The following is a 19,729-nucleotide window of genomic DNA, read 5'->3' on the forward strand; positions in this document are numbered from 1 at the left end:
TACGGAATCACTATCTGGAGCTCAGTGCACACTTACAAATCACCTATCATTCAAGAGCTCAAAGATCTGCAACGCTGATATTGCCCCCATTTTATAGGTGGGAAAACTGAAGCAGGGAAATTAAGTGGCTTGCTTGAGGTCATCTTGCAAGTGAGTTGCTGCCTCTCTCAACTCATCCCTCTGTTCTAATTAACAAACCACCCTAATTCCCATTAATGACATTCTTGGTTATTGGAAGTATAGTACCTACCTTAAATTTTTTCTGGTAAACAAGCTGATTATTCTGTATTGAAAACCAGCGTCTATATAAATAAAAAAACATCCAAACATTAAACTGATTTCACAGTGCTTATTGATTGTAATAGATGAACATATCATTTATGGAGATGCACTGAATAAAAGCGTTCACAAAAGTTATGTCTCAGTAAGTCCTGACAAGTATGCACAAGGATATGCTTTCATCAAAATAATGACAAAAGGAAAAGCAAAGACAAAACAAATAATAAAGCAAGGTTCACATAAATTACATCTTAAACAGGTGCATTCATATTATCACTATGTTAGTTAGCTATACATTCCAAAACATTTACATTCCAATGTATGATCACTTCTATATTTTTATGGCAAGCTTAATGTTTAAAATTGTTATTTAACCACATTTTAATTTGTTTACCTATAATACTTAAACTATGGAGTGGCTGGAAGTTGAGAGACTACACAATTCAGACTGAAAATAAGGTGTGAATTTTTAACGTTGAGGGTAATTAAGTATTGGAACAATGCACCAAGAGAACTGTGGTGGGATTTCCATTACTGGCAATTTTAAAACCAAGAATCAACATTTCTTTAAAAGATCTGCTTTAGTTCAAACGGAATCATTTCGGAGAAGTGTTATGCAGGAGGTTAGACTAGGTGATCACTGTGGTCACCTCTGGTCTTAGAGTCTATGGATCCCTCACTCATCAAATACTTTTAAAAAGAGGTTTTAGAAAATAACTCATTAGCTGGCTAGAACTAGTAACTGGCTAAAGGTTATAGAAAAAACTAAAAACCAAAACTAATTCAGTACTATAGTCAAAGGTGGGCATACTTGTATGATCAAGATGTATTTTAATACAAGCCTGTTTTATATATCTTACATATATCTTTATCACCAACACATGCTCACACAGCATGTCACTTACTTTGTGCTGCCTATTAAGAGGAGGAATGTTATGTAATGTACCCATCAAAACATTTAATCACATTATCCATTACATTGTTTAATACAGAACTGTACTTCACTAGAAATAGGAACAAAACGCCCTATTTATTCAACGGCCACAAGCCATTCATGAAAGGAAGCATAAAAATACTTAAAGGAGAACAAAGGGAAAAGGTATTAAAAATAGACTCATGCCAGGACATTTTATTGTAAAATAGTTAGTACTTAGCTTGTAGACAGATGAGATTCTACCTTTTAACAATTATATTTCCAAATGTTGTAAGAATATATTTAGTTTCTAAAAGCAAGGTCTCCATTTATAAAATTATAAAGGTTAATTCTAAATGTGATTGATATACTTATATCAAATATGGAAAGGAATCCACCATTTTCCAAGTTATTAATTACAGTATATTTCTGTCACTGAAATTTAAAAGGTATCACCTTTACCGTCTAAAAGGAATATATTAATCAAGCATGTAACCCAACCATGGTGCAGATTATTTCTAAGTAAAGACATGGATAATTCAGCTACAAAGCAGACTGGAAAGGAAGATAAACTCAGGCTTATTCTTTGCTTTGTACATACAGTCAGTTAGATACATGAAAAGCAACACCTACATGGCAAAGGGAAGTGCAGCCCAGCCACAAGAGATAACATGCAATGGAGAAAATCTCTAGTAATCACCATTAAGTAAGTGTGGTGAGCTGTATGAATCCAACATGCTCTACTTGTACACTGAAAATTTATTGAATCTCTACAGTGAATAAACTCCAATACGTCACCCATGTGACAATATAATTGTATAGTATGTTTATGACACTTCTGAAGTATTTTCTAAGATCTTTTCAATCTGCTCTATTTACAAAAGTTTACAAAATAAATCAGTTTAAAGAAGCCTATTCATTTAAACTTAGAGGGGGGGGGGGGGGGAATTCACTGAAAGTTTAACCCTTTATTTGGTACACATTATATATATGCTATAGCTAAAAATACTCAATAACTTATGATTTTACTTTAGCCACAGATCCATGGCAAATCTGTGTGTGAATGTATCAGTATTATAGCATTTCTTGAAAGGTGACAGCTACAGCTTACAGTGCATTGAGGTCACTAGTAGCACCACTTTGTTTTCATCAGTAAAAACCATCAAGATTTTTTGGCCTATCTGAAAATGGCTCAAATCTGATTAGGGAAATTCTCTGTTTTCTAACCAAGTGAGAAGACAAAACTCCGAACCAAAAGTTCCTGGGGCTTGGCACCTTCTGCCTCCTTTCCTGCCTTACTGGGATACAACTTGCCTATTGTGTCCGAGAGACTGTCTGTAAATGTTCTGGAGAGTAGATGTGTTGTAAGTGCTGAGTACCATCAAGAATTTGGTTTAAATACACCATTCTATTACCAGAAAAAGGGGGGAAGGGACATTTTGTGGGGTCTACAAAATTAGCTTTGCTCCTGCTGACACTGCAGCAGCACATAACTAAAACTGGGCTGGTCCACGCAGCAGATATTTTGACATTAAATGCTTCTATAGCATTCAAAGCTGCTGTTAAACAAAATAGCTAATTTCACTTCAACGTTATCCAAAAGGAAAAATAAAATTAAGATTTGCCCATCAGAAAAGAACAAAAATCAGTAAAGAGTATTTTCAAACTTCTAAGTAGTACAAGAGAGTAAACACATAAGAGCAATGAGAAAAGAAAACTTAAAAAGTGATTTTAGTGTCTACATAAAACTTAAATCAGCGTTTCTTCATTTTCAAGAGGGAGTCATGTCTGACAGCCAGGCAGGAGTCTGAATCATCTACATCCAGAGAATTAAACAGAGAGAAGCACTGAAGTCAGTAGCAAAATGCCCACTGAATTAAATGAGAGCAAGGCAGCCACAGCACTTTTAACTTATATTCTGGAAAAGTCTGACAATGGAGACTAAGTTCATGGGGGTTTTTTAAACTCCGCTGTGACTATAAATAGATAAATCCTTCTTAGCAACTTTAAAGGTGTTGAGCAACAGGTATGCTATCATTTCATGCAAAACTCTTCTGTTTTCTTAGACTGAGACACTTTATATCCATTGCAAGTAATCAAAATGAAATGCAGGGTTAATGATGAGCTTTTACGTGCCAAAGAATATTGGGAAGGTATAAAAAGCTGATTGGTACCTGATGTGATCTGGCTTTTTCCTGTCATGTGAAAAAATGGGGTAGGATTAAAACATAAGGGAAAGGAGGAAAAGGAATGAAAATGCAAAATGAGCAAAATAAGTGAAGAATTAGCATGATATGAAAACACAGCAGAATTAAAGGATAAGGCTTAAAGTGCCCAATCTGACAAACTGCTCAGAATATATATAGTATTATTTCCTAAGGGGTTTGTTTTCACTCGCATTTGCACCACTGATAAAGAGCAAAGGAATTTTTGTAAGCTATTGAGTTTCCAGGATCCCAAGTAATTTTCCATAGATTGCATCACACTAAGAACTGGAAGTGGTTTCACTTCATGAACCACTGAGGAGAGCCTTGTAAATTACATGTGTGTATCTCTACACAGGTGCCTAGAACACTTACTTCAGCAATAATCTGCATACCCCTTTGCAAGCTTCCCATTATAAAGGTATTACGTTTTAACTCCCATCATGACTGAAGTCTATTGCCACATATATGATGATATATTCACAGTAAGTGGCATACAAGATTTAATAATAATGCTAGCACTGGATACCACCCCCCTCGCCCCAAACACACACTTGCAGAACATACAATTACACAAAATGTAAATAAACGGAGGAACATGACAAATGATAACGTTAAGAGGATATCACAGAATTGTTTTGTCTTGATCAATAAAATAAAGTTACAAAGGCAACAATGTCACATTGTGTACAGTTTCCAGTGAGTCTTATTTATGCGTTTTATACACTAAGACATGCACGATCATCAGTACTTGTCAGCTAGCCCTGCACTGATCTGCTCCACACCACATGAAAACTTACAACAGTATTCGCTTGTCTTTACATTTTCACTTTACCCATGCTGTATTCCTGTTTGGCCTCTGTATTAATATAAAGAAAACAGAAATCCTGTACCAACCGTCTCCTGGTCGAAACCTATCCCGTCCATCACCGCAAGAAATAAAACAGAATGGCTGCCAATTGAGCAGCGACAGGTCCTTCTGACAGCTAGCTAGCACCAGACACCTGCACTGACAAAGAACTTCCAGCTGCCTCAGCTTTTGGTCATCTACAAAAGAGACGATGAACAAGACCGGAGGTCACAGAACGTCACGGTTACAGAGCTGTTCTGCTTCCTTATCTTCAAGAAGATATTGTTGAGAAATCTGCCCCCTTTACCATGATCATATGCAAAAACTGAACTGTCTGCAACACCACCTCCGCAGCATAATGGGAACCAAATGGCCTGACAAAATCACCCATAATGAAGTACTACGGCTGGCAGTCATGCTAGCACCGAGGCAAATGAACTGGGCTGGCCACATTATATGTCTGGATAACAATCGACTGCCTAAGAGAGTTCTGTACAGGGAACTTGAAAAAGGCAGTAGGAAAGTTGGCTAGCCCAAACTCTGCTACAAAGATAGCCTCAAGCGGCACATACAGTCTGCCGGTCTGGGATTAATGACGTGGGAGGATACAACCCATGGCAGGCGAGCCTGGGACTCTTCTATGAAGGTCACAGAATATCATCGTGTCATCTCGGCCGACAGTAGGAGGGAATGTAGCACATCTCCTGAACCCTACATGTGGAAACTGATTTCCAGTCATAGTCATACTCGAATATGAGCAATCATCATTACATTTTCAAGACCAGTGAAGATTAAATAACTATTTTATTGGGAAGAGGGGGTTGCCTATAAGCAGATAATTTCCCCAAAGAGTCCCCAAGGTTGTTATTTTTTCTTACATTTCCATATGGTGTCCTCAGCAAAGGTAATATACATTTATTTAATTAGGGCAGCATCCATTTGCTAGTTAAGGAAACAAAGTGTCAGGTTTAAAAAGACAATCTTACATACATCATCTTGGAAAGTTTAGAGTAAAATGTTTTTTGAAAAAATGTCAGGATCTTTACTACTATGTATTTTTAGAAACTAAAAGTTACAAAGAAGTATTTTAAAATACTGAAAAGATGTCAAAGTCCTAATTGATCTGAACTGAGTAGAACTGGCAATTATCCTTTTTTTAAAAATTCCAACTAGAAGTGCAGCCTGCATTTAGAAAGAAAGAAGATTAGCACTGTAGAAAGAGACTCAGAAAAGTACATTTCAACAATCCTTTCTAGGCAAATTATTTTTCTCCTGAGTTTTTTTCACTTCATATGTGTGTGCCCAAATAACTTAACAAAAAAAAAAAAATGGTATGGAAATTTCCTGCACTTCCCTGAGTGTCGGGCTGCAGCTCTGAATTTCAGATATATAAAGTCATCAGACTTTCCAAATGCTTCCTGCTTCATTTTACACTTTAATATACAGGGACATTTTAAAGAAATAAATAGCACGATAGTCATGTGTTATATGTGATCAAATGACTAGAAATATTCTAATGCAGTTTTCCTCCAAGACATTGTAAACTTTAAATCTGAACTATGAGCATCAGCCATCAGAATCCACAGAAATTTCTAACGTCTTCAACACTTACTGGTATTACTAACATAATACCAGACAGACCTTTCTAAATTAAATTAACACTAAACTCTCTGCTTTTACGGTCCAAAAAAAAAAAAAAAATCAAAGAATTGCACTGCAGTATTAATACTAGCCTGAACAAAAACACCACACTGAAAACCAGTCTGAGTCCTGGCAGTAATGTTATCGTACAGCCAACAGGAGTACTCTGGATCGTAGCATCTGACTCTCGACTAGCTCAGGAATCCTAGGCACATGAACACAAACGAAAAGCAAATCTTTTGCCCAGGAAATGGCACAATACATGGAGACAAGCTGGCCAGTGTGGGAAGTAAAGTAACCACACACCAGAAACTAGAAGCGCAAGAGAAAAAATTGTCCCTTTTTTCCCTGACAGAATGTATATCATTGTGATAAAGTGTGATGTCACTGAAATAAATTCTTAAGTAAGAAAAGGACTTGTAAATAAAAGTGAAATAAGAAAAATATAAATAGGAGAAATTAAAGAAAGGGGAAGTTGATAGCAATGAATACAAATCAGAAGTTAGGAATTGTAGAAAATTGAAAAGGGAAGCAAGGGACACAATAAGAAATCCATGGCCAATAAAACGAAGGACAATAAGGAGATGATAAAGTAAATATTAAGAACAAAAAGAATCCTAAGAAGGTTACTGGTCCATTACTAGGTGGAAATGGTACAATTATCAATAATGCACAAAAGGCAGACATTTTCAATAAATATTTCTGTTCTGTATTTGGGAAAAAAAGATGACAATCATATTGTATGATAACATTTTCCATTCCACTAGTATCTCAAGAGCATGTTAAACAGCAGCTAGTAAAGTTAGACATTTTTAAAATCAGGAAAACCACATAACTTGCATCCAAGCGTTTTAAAAAAGCTGGCTGAGGTGCTTGCTGGACCATTAATATTGATTTTCAAGAAGTCTTGGAGCACTGGGGAAGTTCCAAAAGACCACTGCAGTAGGAAGGCATCGGAGAGCGACCCAGTCTCCAGACCGCGAAGGGAGCAGAACTGCAGACATTTCTTGTTCCTTGTTGACACGAACAGGTCCACCTGGGGATAACCGCACCATTGGAAAATCATAGAGACCACCTCTGGATGCAGCAACCAGTCGTGGCGGGGTAAGAATGACCTGCCGAGGCGGTCTGCCTCATCGTTCCTCACTCCGGTAGGTGAGAGGCTATTATGTGAAAATTGTGCCTCACTGCCAGGTCCCACAGACAAATGGCTTCCTTGCAGAGGGCTGAGGAACGGGCTCCCCCCGCCTGTTGATGTAATGCATGGCCACTGTATTGTCTGTCAGTGCTGCATCACCTTGCCCACAATAAAGAGGAGGAACGCTCTGCACGCTAGTCAAATAGTCCGTGACTCCCTCATGTTGATATGCATGCACCTCTCCTCCCTCAACCAGACCCCTTGTGTGCCGAGTTTGGAGCTGATATGGGCCGCCCACCCTAAATCCAAGGCATCCGCTACCAGGGTAACCGAGGAGACTAACTCTTCGAATGGTACTTCCCTCAACTCTGCCCAGGGGCTCTGCTACCAGACTATGTGGCCAGGATGTGAGGGGGAACTGTGACCACCCGGTCCAGGGAATGTCTGCTTGGGGCATAAACCCAGACCAGCCACAACTGAAGTGGCCTGAGTCTTAGGTGAGCCAGCCTCACCATCTAAGTGCAGGCCGCCATGTGGCCTAGCAGCTGCAGACAGTGCCAAGCTGTTGTAGTCGGGAAGAGGTGCAGCTGCCCAACAATGGCCGGCATCGCCTTGAAGCATGGCTGGGGTAGGAAAACTCTGGCTTGGGAAGCATCCAGGACCGCCCCAATGAACTCTATTCGCTGCACCAGGGTTGATGTGGACTTCTGCTCATTTATTAGCAGGCCCAGACGGCAGCAGGTGGTGCGTGTCAAATCTACACTGCTCTGGACCTGGACCTGCCCTGATTAGCCTGCCTGATTAGCCGGTCATCCAGGTAAGGGAAAATTTGGACCCTTTTGAGCCTCAGGTGCTCTGCCACCACCGCCATACATTTCGTAAGCCCCTCAAGGCCAAGGAAAGGCCAAAGGACAGTGCTGCAAACTGGTAGTGGGAACCAGCTACCACGAAATGGAGGAAACACCTGTGGCTGGGGAAGATAGAAATGTGGAAGAATGCGTCCGTTAGGTCGAGGGCAGCGTACCAGTCTCCTGGATCCAGGGAGGGGATGATGGAGGCAAGGGAGAGGATGCAAAATTTCAACTTCTTGAGAAATTTGTTGTGACGACAACAGAATAGGCCTTAGACCCCCTTTCACTTTGGGGATGAGGAAGTACCTTGGGTAAAATCCTTTTCCCCTCATGTCCGGTGGAACCCTCTCGACAGTCCCCAGGCTCAGAAGCGTGTCTACCTCTTGAATGAGGAGTTTCTCGTGAGGGGGTCCCTGCAGAGGGACGGGGAGGGAGGGTTGTTAGGAGGGGTAGAAGCAAACTGGATTGGCATATCCTGCCGAAACTATGTCAAAGACCCAGCGGTCCAAACTGACTTTGGCCCATTTGCACAGGAAGGGAGCTGGGCGGTTCAAGAAGGCACAGGAGGGATCCAGGGAATGACTGGTATGCCACCCTCGGGTGCACCTTCAAAACTGTCTCCTTTGATTGCCAGATTGCCTAGACAACTCTTGCTGGGGGGCTGAGGAGGACCCTGGCATTGGCCAATGTCTCCAAGATCCCCTATTTCTGTCCCTCTGTCTGTAGGACATGAACCGCTGTGGCTGGTACCTCTGCTGTTGCTGGCCCTGAGGACGGAACTGGCATCTAGAGTTCTGGGGCGTATAAAGACTCAAGAAGCGGAGCGTGGCCCTTGAGTCTTTCAGGCCATGCAACGTTGCATCCATCTCTGGTCTGAAAACAAGTCCGACCCGTCGAAGGCAAGGTCTTGGATGGACTATTGGACCTCCTGGGACAGCCCCGAGGATTGCAGCCACGAGCACCTGCGCATGTAGATGGCAGAGGCCATGGCTCTACCTACCAAGTCTGCCGCATCCAAAGACGCCTGTAACGCCGCTCTTGCCACCGTGATACCCTCCTCCAGGATGGTACTATAGTCTAGCACCTAGTCCTGGGGCAAAGCATCCGCAAAGCACGTTAGCAAGTCCCAGAGATTGAAATTGTACTTGCCCAGGAGAGCCTGCTGATTGGCATTTCGAAACTGCAGGCTTGCTGTTGAATAAGTCTCTCTCCTGAACAGGTCCAGCTTCTTGTTATCCTAGTTTTTCGGCGTGGAGCCGGGCTGTCCCCACCTGTCCCCCTGGTTGGCTGCATCTACCTATCTAGGGTGCTGGGATGTAGCATTTTTTTCTCAGCATCTTAAAGGTTGGGGCCACTGATGAAGGGGGTCTGCCACAGGCCTTTACTATTTTCAATATCCACTCATGCACAGCAAGGGCAACCTAGGCTGGGGCAGCCGCTTCCAGAACCTTAAAGAGGCTGTCTGATGCCTCCTTCAGCTCCTCCACCTCCAATCCCAAGATGGAAGCCACCCTTTTCAGGAGTTCCTGATGCGCCCTGAAATCATCCAGGGGTGCCGAGTGTCCCTGGTCAACCGCCTCATCCAGGGAAGAGAATGACGACTGGAGAGACGCAGGTGGTGGCATCCCTGCCGAGGGGCCCGAACAAAGGTCTGTTCCTGGGGTTCCGACTTGTCATCGGAAACCGAACAATGGCCCTTGTCTGCAGCCGGCGGTGCGGACTGTACCCCAGACTGAGGACCTGGAAATTCCCAGCGTCCCCAATACAGCCATTGTGGAGGCCATCCCGGGGCTGCCTGAACCGAAGGGTGGTCCAGCACCTTTTGTTGGTGGCGGCGACTCACCCGGTGGTTGTCCTCTCGAGAGGACCCTGACTCACTGTCAGACGACCACGGTGGGGCTGCCTCAGAGGTTCCCGCTGTACGGTGCTGAGTAGTGAGGGAGCAGTGACCTGATCTGTGGGTGCTGTGGTGCTCAGGAGAACAGCTTCTCGGTGTCATTGATTACGATGACGATGATACCCAGTGCCGATGCGGGGAACCATGCTCTAACTGCGAGCTGGAACTCCCAGAGCATTGCTTGGGCATGGATGACATGGCGCTGCTTCCCTCTTGGTGCCGCGTCAGCCGCCAGTGACCAGGTTCTGCGCTGCAGCGGTGAGGGTGAACTCCGGGGAGCGGGAGCGGTGCCGACTTTCCTCTGGGGAGCGGCCACCTGCAGGTGACCCCAATGGGTGCTGCCTCCTGGCGCAAACTTCACCTAGTGCCGGGGATCATGACCAGTGCTGAGAGGGTGACCTCGCTCTGTGCACCGCCGATGTGGGGTGCTCCGGCGACCATGACATGGAGCAACGCCAAGTTGACCTCCCCCTCCCCCACCCGGGGTGACCAGGTTGTCTGAGATCGCTCCAGGGATCATCTGAACCAACCAAGGGGTTCCAATGTGGGCTTCCCCTGAAACATCGGACCCTTCTCTCTTTGCAGAGGCCAGGGCGGGGGTGTGGGCCAGGCCAACAAGGTCCGTGCCGCCTAGAATGCTCCCACTCTGTAGTTGGAGACATGGGCTCTGGCAGTGACGAGCGAGCCTCCACAGTCTGGCTGGGGTGCAGCACCATGCTCAACCCCGCTTTCTTCGGTGCAGGGGAGCAACCCCGCTCCGTACGTTGTTTTCACGAGAGGAAGAAGGCCGGTGCTGAGGCGGAACTGGTGCCTACAGCGCGCTCTGTACTGATACCACACTCAGTACTGAAGCAGAGTGGGTTGGTTCGGAGGCCGGTCGGAGTGCCGCCTCCATTATTAGTAAGGCTTTCAAGCAGATCTCTCCGTCTTTCTGGGTCTGAGGTCTGAAAGCCTTACAAATCTTACACTTGTCCTTGCAATGAGCTTCCCCCAGGCACTTTAGGCAACTATTATGGGGTCGCTCAGCAGAAAGGCCTTCCCGCAGGAGGCACATGGTTTGAAGTCCGGTGACCAGGACATGCCCCGCTCTCAGAAAAGTCCCTACCGCTATTAACAACACTTAAGGCCTAATCTACCTAAGTTAAAAAACCAAACAATTAAGGTTAGAACAAAAGGGACTGAGCACTTGCGATTGCAAGTCAAGGCAGTTCCAGCAACCATCACAGGCTGAAAGAAGGAACTGAGGGGGCGTAGGGCTGGCAACGCCTCAGATACCATGTCATGTGCGCGGGGCTCCAGGGGGTGCCGAAGCTGGCCCTACGGGTACTGCTAAAGGGAACAAAGTTCCGGTAACTGTGCACGAGGGCACGCACACACCTACAATGGAATGGATGTGAACAAGCACTCGCAGAAGAACTAATGTTGTGCCAATATTTAAAATGGGGTAAACAGAATGACTGAAGTAATAACAAGCCTGTCCCTCGGACATCGATCCCAGGCAAAATAACAGAGTGGCTGATCCAGGAATCGATTAATAAGGAATTAAAGTGGGGTAATAGAATTAATGCCAATCAACATGGCTTTTCAAAAAAATAGATCATGTCACACTAACCTGATTTTTTTTTTTAATGAGATTACAAGTTTGGTTGTTAAAGGTAATAATGTTGAAGTAAATACTTAGACTTCTGGGGGGCATTTAACTTGGTATTCCACAGCATTTTGATTAAAAAAACTAGAAGACAAAATTAAAATGCAGACATTAAATGGATTTAAAATTGGCTAACTGTTAGGTCCCAAAATGTAGTTATAAACATGGAATCTTCATGAAACGGATGTGTTTCTAGTGAACTCCTCCACAGGGATTTGATACTGGTCGTATGTTATTTAACATTTTTATTATTAATGACCTGGAAGAAAACAAAATCAGCACTGATAAAGGTTGCGGATGACTCAAAAATGGGGGAGTGGTCACTGATCCACGCTATCTGGATCATTTTATAAGGTGGGGGCAAGCAAACAATATGCATTTTAACATGGCTACGTGTAAATAGATGCATCTAGGAACAAAGAAAGTAGGTCACACTTACAGGATGGGGGATTCTATCTTGTGAAGCAGTGACTCCGAAAAAAATTTGGGAGTAATGGTGGATAATCAAACAGAACATTTGTTCTCAGTCCAAACATGTGGCCAAAAAGGCTAATTAAACCCTTGGATATATAAACCACGAAATCTTGAGTACAAGCAGAGAGGTTATTTGACCTCCATAGCTGTCACTGATGTGACCCCTGCTGAATACAGTGTCTAGTTCTGGAGTCCACAATTCAACAGGGACGTTGATAAATTGGAGGGTTCAAAGAAGAGCCATAAGAATGATTAAAGAATCAGAAAATATGCCTTCTAGTGACAGACTAAATAGACTGAGCTTCTAGAGGCTAAGAAAGAGGTGGTCAAGGGATGACTCAATTATAGTCTATAAAGTGCCTACATAGGGAACAAATGTTTAATAATGGGCTCTTCAATCTAGCAGAGAAAACGGGAAGCTGAAGCTAGACAGATTCAGACAGGAAATAAGATATACATTTTTAACTGTGAGATTAATTAACTACTTGAACAATTTACCAAGGGCTGGAGCGGATTCTCCATCACTGACAAATCTTACATCAAGATGGATGTTTTTCTAACAGATTTGCTCTAGGAAGTACTTTGGGAAAGTTCTATGGCCTGTGTTATCCAGGAGGTCAGACCTTCTGGCCTTAGAATGGATGACTGAAACAAGAACCTTCTTTTCCCAAGATTCATAGATTCCAAGGCCAGAAGGGACCACTGTGATCATCTAGTCTAACATTCCCATTTCCTTATTTAAGAAAGGAGAAAATGGAGCTGGTTTGGACACTCGTCAAAGTAGATCCATGATTTATCTGTACTGTCCATAAAGAATTATTTTTAATAATATCTTAGTGCCATATTTTTGGTAATAAATGATTATATATCTATTAGATTATATAAGAAAGTTTTGTGCTATATTTGTAAGTGTCCTATTCTGACTCAAATACTAAATGTTTTGATGTCTTCTACAGTCCGTCACACCTGATTTTCCTCATTTCCAGAGTGACTGTGTGACATTCAACTTAGGCTTTCACATATGGTGAGGTAATTTATCAGCAGTATATAAGATGAAGTAATTCCTGCATTAGGTTTACTGTATACTTACAGCATGATTAAAAGTAAGAAAATATGAACAAATCCAAGATTTTGTTACCCAGTAAAACCAAGAATTTCAGGCTTACTGCAGCACTGTTTATTTCAGCTCTCTCTAACAAGGTAGTATTTTTGCAGTTGCCATTGTTTAGGTTTGTTTTGACAGCGTAAGGTCAACTCCGCAGATCTGTGCTGACGGGATTTCATAGCATGTCCTCCTGCAATTACTAATGTGGTTTCGATATGTGTATTTTATATTAGCATTTTAAAATCTTTAACAGACTGAAATTACATCATTATTCAGACACAACTCATGTGTAGCTTGTATCAATAGCTATGAAACCATGATGCAAAGACCATATTTGTCAGCCAATCCCACATCATACAACTTCTGTCCAGCTTCCTCTTGTTACTTGTCCATACAGTTGGGTCTTTATTACAACCATGGCAAAAGGGCGAACCAAATTTTGGTTGTACACATTCACAGAGTCTGCATGGGGGAGGGAGGATAACACACTTTAACTTATGTGCACTGACTTCACATCTTTAGTTGATTCGCCTTAGGTTTCAAGTGTCCCCAGGTAGACATGGCCATTAGAGTCCCTCCCTATTTTTTCCCCCATTACCTGTATATTTTCATTTAACCACAGATCTTTATACATTTTTATTTCCCCAGAGTTTACATTTATAGATAACAATATTGTACATCACGAGTTATATGGCTCCACCCAAAAAGTAAGGCAAAGTCCAAGTGAAGTCACAATCCATGGGCCCAATCCAGCAAGCCATCTGTGCACAAAGCGTCTACGGATTTCAACAGAAGCTTTGAGAAGTGAGCTTGCAGAGATCAGGCCCTGTACTTGCAAACAAGCAAGGAAGAAAACCAAGAAATTTCTTTGAATTGTGTACAGTCATTGCAGTAAATATAACAGGCCAAATCGTGTGCCAATTAATGCCTTGGGCAACTCGGTGGAATCAAGGGGTTTTCAAGGGTTATAAATCAGCCCAGATTTTAGTCCAATAACCAGTATGGTTATAAACCATAACAAGGTGAGGTTTTGAAGCATTACCTGTTCCAAGTCTTGAAGGCATTGCTGGCTCGCTTAAAGAGATATCCTTCCATACCAATGCCATTGGCTGCGTCGACATTGTAGTCTAGCTTAGTATCATCACTGGAGAAATCCTGGTATTTAAAAAAGACACATTTAAGTTTCAAATGCAGCTCAATATATTAATTTCAAACTATGAAGATCACTTGGTAATGGCATCGTGGTTGCAATACCTACTAATTATTCTGCAACTATTAGGCCCACACACTACTACATGAAGAAGGTGAATTTTCAGGGAAGGTTTTAGGACACTAGAGTCAATTTATTTCATAAAACCTGTAATTGTCATAATTGCATTATATAATTAATGAGACATAGGGAGTTTTACCAGCCATATTTACAGACACTTGTGAAAAAGAGGCATTCTATAGCTCAATAAGCTGCACATCAGCAGTGGGCAAAAAGTTGAAAAGCCAAGAAACTGAAAATCATGAACTGAACTGAAAAAACAATTACTAACCTTCCGTAACTGTTGTTCTTCGAGATGTGTTGCACATGTCCATTCTACAACCCGCCCTCCTACCCCTCTATATCGGAGCTGGCTGGAAAGAAGGAACTGAGGGGACATGAGGTCGGCTGGGCCTTGTATACTGCTGGTGCTATGAGCACACGCACCAGAGGACACTCAAGTGTCCCCCATGAGTGCCACTTAGGTAAAAATTTCCAGCAGCTGTGCTCGGCGTGTGCACACACCTACGGTAGAATGGACATGTGCAAAGAACAGTTACGGGAGGTTAGCAATTGTTTTTAATGCTTTGAGTGACTGCACATGCACACTCCTCTGTAGGCAACTCCCAAACGTTGCATTGGGTGGTATCAGAGTTCATGGACATGCTGCCTGCAAAACAGCTCGACTGATGGTGTAATGAGCAGAGAATATATGTACTGATGACCAAGTCGCTGCTCTGCAAATGTCCTGAGCAGGGATCTGTGCTAGGAATGCAGCTGATGATGCTCGCACCCTCGTGGAGCAAGCAGTCAGGATGGCGGGTGGTGGAACACCCGCCTGACTGTAACATGTGCAAATGCATGATGTGATCCAGGCCAAAATTCTCTGAGCAGAGATAGGGAGACCCTTCATCCTGTCAGCTACCACTATGAACAGTTGGGTGGATTTGCAGAATGGTTTGGTCCTTTCTATCGACACTAGGGTTCATCTAATGTCCAAAAAGAGTGAAGATGCTGAAAACAGGTAGGAAGACTGTCTGATTGCTAAGAAACTGTGAAACCACCTTTGGGAGGAAACGAGGTGAGGACGTAACTACACTATATCCTTAAGAAGACTGTGTATGGAGGTTCTGAAGTGAGGGCGTGGATCTCTGAGACCTTTCTGGCCAATGCAACGGCCACTAAGAAAGCCATTTTCCAGGAGAGAGATAACAAGGGGCATACTGCCAATGGCTCAAACAGAGGTCCCATAAGTTTCAATAAGACCAGGTTCAGGTCCCAGGGAGGAACGGGATATCGTACTTGGGGGTATAATCTTTCTAAGCCCTTGAGGAAACAGACATCTCATAAAAAAGGACCAGTTACCTCCATATCAGCCAATATTGCTGCAAGGTGAACCTTAACTGAGGAGATAGCTAAGCCTTGCTGCTTCAGGTGTAATAAGTACTCGACTATTCCCTGTAATGACGAGTGTGTGGGCAAGACTTGCACTGGGAAGCCCAGACGGAAAAACACTTCCACTTTGAGAAACAGCTCTGGTGGACGGCTTTCTACTACCTATTAGAACCTGATGAACCTGCTCTGAGCAAGTCTGCTCTCCAGGATTTAGCCATGGAGCTTCCAGGCCATCGGGAGTAGGGAACTGAGGTTCAGGTGGAGCAGCCAACCGTGGTCCTGAGAGATTAGGTCTGGGTGTAGAGGAAGCAGGATCAGAGCCACCACAGAGAAGCAGAGTGGCAAACCAACACTGATGGGACCATGCTGGGGCTATTAGAATGACCCGGTGCCGGTCCCACTTGATCTTCAGTAGAACCTTGTGCATGAGTGGGAAAGGGGGGGAGTGTAGTTCAGATGACCTATCCACGGTAGTAGGAAGGTGTCTGAGAGAGATCCCAAGCTGTGACCTCGCAGGGAGCAGAACTGGTGACACTTCCTGTTGTGCCAGATTGTAAAAAGTTCTATATGGGGAGTCCCGCACTGCTGAAAAACGTCCTTGCGATATCCAGGCAAAGGGACCATTCGTGGTGACTGGAGAAAGACCTGCTGAGGCAATGTGCCAGCTCATTCTCGCTCGCAGAAGCTGAGAGGCCTCAAGGTGAATTGAGTGTGCTATACAAAACTCCCATAGCTGAATTTGCTTCCCGACACAGGGGAGAGGGTGAGCCCCTCCCTGCCTGTTAAGATAAAACATTGCTGTAGTGTTGTCCGTAAGACATGTCTGACATGTCTTCCGAGATGTTCTTGCCCATAACGTGTAGCAGGAACACCTGACAGGCCAGGCAATCTGCCCTGAGTTCTCTTGACATTGATGTGGAGTGAGAGCTCTTCCAGAGATCAAAGGTCTTCAGTCCAAAAGGGTCCCAACTGAGCGCCTCACCCTAGCATGGATGTGTCTGAGACCAGGGACATGGACAGCTGGGACCATGAAAAGGGGACACCCGCACAAATAGTACCGTAAGTGGATCCAGCCATCAGTCGAGGGAGGCGAGGACCTGAGAAGGTACCATGAGTCCAGAGTCCAGATGGTGGTGGTTTGGTGAGTACCCCAAGGCCAGCCACATCTGGAGAGATCTGAGGTGTAGTCTTGCACATTGCACCACATACGTACGTGAGGCCATGTGACCCAAAAGCCTCAGGCAATTCTGGGCTGTTGTAATCAGGTGGCCCTTTGAGGTAAAATCAGGGACATGATCATTTGAAACTGACCTTCTGGGAGGTAAGCTCTACATTGGCATAGGTCCCCAGTGACCTCTAGGCCAAACATTTGATGGCACCCCTGTGCCTTGGTCTATGGCAGGGTAAGAGTGTCTTGGAGTAACAGGGGTGACTCCCTGAATGAGTGGAGTACAACCCAACCTCCGACTTCGAAGATGATGAGATGTGGTTCCCACCAGTGCCAGAGACCGGTGCCAAGATGGGGGAGGTCTGTGACGAGGGGTCGGTTTCCCCTTACACAGTATCATGGAACCTGGTGCCAAACGGTAACTGGGAGCAACAGGTTCCCTCCTGCCAGCCAGCACCGGTACTGCCAGCTCCTGCACTGCCAGAGATACCGGTACCAACAGCGATAGCAAGTCTTTGGCAGTGGCAAATGCATCCAGCGTAGATGGCACTGCAACAGTGCTGGTACCACGCGTCTCTCTGAAGTAGACGACTCATCCGGTATCAGATTCAACGGTGCCAACTGCTGAGATGCCGAGGGAGAGGAGTGACTTGGCTGAGGTGGCACTCTACTCTGATCCCCATGCCTGACCATCTTGGGTGTCAGTGAACGTCCCCTCTTGGCCGGCTTCTTTTTGTGCCTTTTCCTAGGCACTGGGGATGGTGAACGGTGTCGGGACTCCCACACCGTCAGAGGAGCATTCCTCACCGATGCCAAGGTGCTCAGTGCTGAGTCTAACCAGCTCAGCTTGAAGGAAAATCTCAGTAATGCCTCCATAAGTAAAAACTTCAGCCTGACATCTCGGTCCTTCTTCGTGAGGGGTTTAAAGTCCCTGCAGAGCTGGCAGGAGTCCCCACCGTGAGCCTCCCCCAGGCACTCCAGGCAGCTAGAATGCGGGTCTTCCCATGGGCATCGCCTTGTTGCAGGAGGCGCAGGGCTTGAAACCTGGTGACCGAGCCATCCCTCAGCACCAGGTATGGGTGGAACTCCACTAACTCACTGAGATGCGCAAACTACACTAATTGACTAAAAACTGACTATTTACAACTAGCCAAACTATATACAGTTATAGGAAAAGGAAGACCCCCTGAGAAAGTTTGCCAAAGCAAGAACAGTTCCAGCGAACATCACAGGTGGTAAGAAAGAACTAAAGGAGTGTGGGGTCAGCTGGCCCCTTTATACTGGTGCTAGGAGAGTATGGCACCAGAGGATGCCCAAGCCACCCTGATGGGTACCAGCAAGGGAAAAATTTCTGTCGTCTGCGCTTGGGACGCACACTCATCTGCAGTGGAATGCACATGCAATCAACCAAAGAAGAAATATAAAAACTTCTGTAATTTCATTAAGAGCAGAACATCCAACTGTCCAGATACAAAAGAGTGACATAATACCTAACTAAAAGTGTATTTTCAGAAAGTTACAATCAATCAGAAACTGTGGTAATCACCGTGTCTTTATTAGAACATTATTTATTTATTACATAGCAACAACATGCTCACCACTATACATCTGTGTTTTGCAGAGTCACCACCCAAGATCTTAAGCTATTTCTTTTATTATCCCTCTGCTTTGAGTACATCTGAATTGTATTGTGTATGTTCTGAGTTTTACATCAAATGTTTTATTAATAGGGTAAGATTTTCAAAGATGTCTAAGGGATCTGAACACTATTCCCCATAAAATGACTAGATAGTAAGCCTCCACATACATCAGATGGCTGTTAAATTCACAGCCCAAGCTGCTCTTTGGAATCACGACTGAACTCATATCAATAGAGATTCTTCAATAAACATGAGAGAGAAAACACAGTAGCAAGAACAGTGAGAAAAGAAGGACAATACCTGGCTAACAAGTCTGATAGGATTTCTCTTCCTCAACCTTGCCAAAAACACAAAGCTCGTGGAAGTTGAACATCCAGAGCACAAAATAAATAACTCGTAGGGACCACAGAAGAAAAACATGGGCACTGCTGTCAATAAAGACACATCCCCTGGAATTTGGAATAATAAGCACGTATCCCAAAAAATGTCTCAAGTGACACAAAAAAGCACCTTCAGTTGAAAGGGAAGACAATGGCCACTTCTTCAAAACTTTTATCCCTCTTCTGACCATTAGCCCGTCAGTCTTGCTTGCACTGACATGAGCTAGCTGCTCTTCATCCAGGAGTTCATCACCTGCAGACACTGCAGCATCCTTGTGCAGATGTTGGTTGTCTTTTTGGAAAAGGAGAGAGATTGCTGAGTGTCATCAATTTATTATTGGCAACAGGAAATCTGCTGCCTCACCACCCTCTAAATGGTCCTGCCTAGATATTGATGAGGGAGACTAAGATAGATCCCTAGGTGCGGTTGATGGAGTGTTGGAAAGGAAGAGAAGCAATTGTCCATTCTCTCTGCATCAGGCGGAAAAGGAACAATTGACGCCATTGTATAGCTGCACCATCTTCTCCTGCCGTATCATCTAAACAGGGCAGCTGTGTCAGAAGGGAGAGGAAAGGTTAAGTGTAGAAACGCTGAGACGTAGTCTCCACCCATTGCCATAAGAAGGCTGTCTTAATGCCATTAATGTTGACTGTATGCGGTGTCCTTGTCTGGAGCCTGACTGCAAAGCATCCAGGCCGGTTGCAGAGATCATACTTGGCTGGACCCTGGATGTCACTATTTTCTCAATGATTTTTCCGAAGAACATGATGCTAGAGACAGGACAACAGAAAGACTTTCTGCATCGAATGATGGCTTTTTTCAGGACAGGGTCAGTTATGACATTCTTCAGGGAGACTAACAGATTCACATCTATGAAGGAGGTGCTGATCTGTAAG

At 44.0% G+C, this 19,729-nt stretch overlaps 1 protein-coding gene across 1 annotated transcript in view; it reads right to left on the reverse strand.

Annotated features, from left to right (window-relative positions):
* Positions 1 to 19,729, reverse strand: part of ACAP2 (ArfGAP with coiled-coil, ankyrin repeat and PH domains 2) — a 101,861-nt gene that overhangs the window by 34,051 nt on the left and 48,081 nt on the right. The window contains exons 10-11 of the mRNA XM_067542830.1: positions 14,043 to 14,155; positions 251 to 302 (exon numbers count right to left, since the gene is read on the reverse strand). Coding sequence (XP_067398931.1) covers positions 251 to 302; positions 14,043 to 14,155 — 165 coding nt within the window. The remainder of the gene's footprint in view (positions 1 to 250; positions 303 to 14,042; positions 14,156 to 19,729) is intronic.

Source organism: Emydura macquarii, unplaced genomic scaffold (genome assembly GCF_026122565.2).
Source record: "Emydura macquarii macquarii isolate MOO-44397 ecotype Brisbane River unplaced genomic scaffold, CSIRO-AGI_Emac_v2 contig_729, whole genome shotgun sequence".
Taxonomy (NCBI): Eukaryota; Metazoa; Chordata; order Testudines; family Chelidae; genus Emydura; species Emydura macquarii.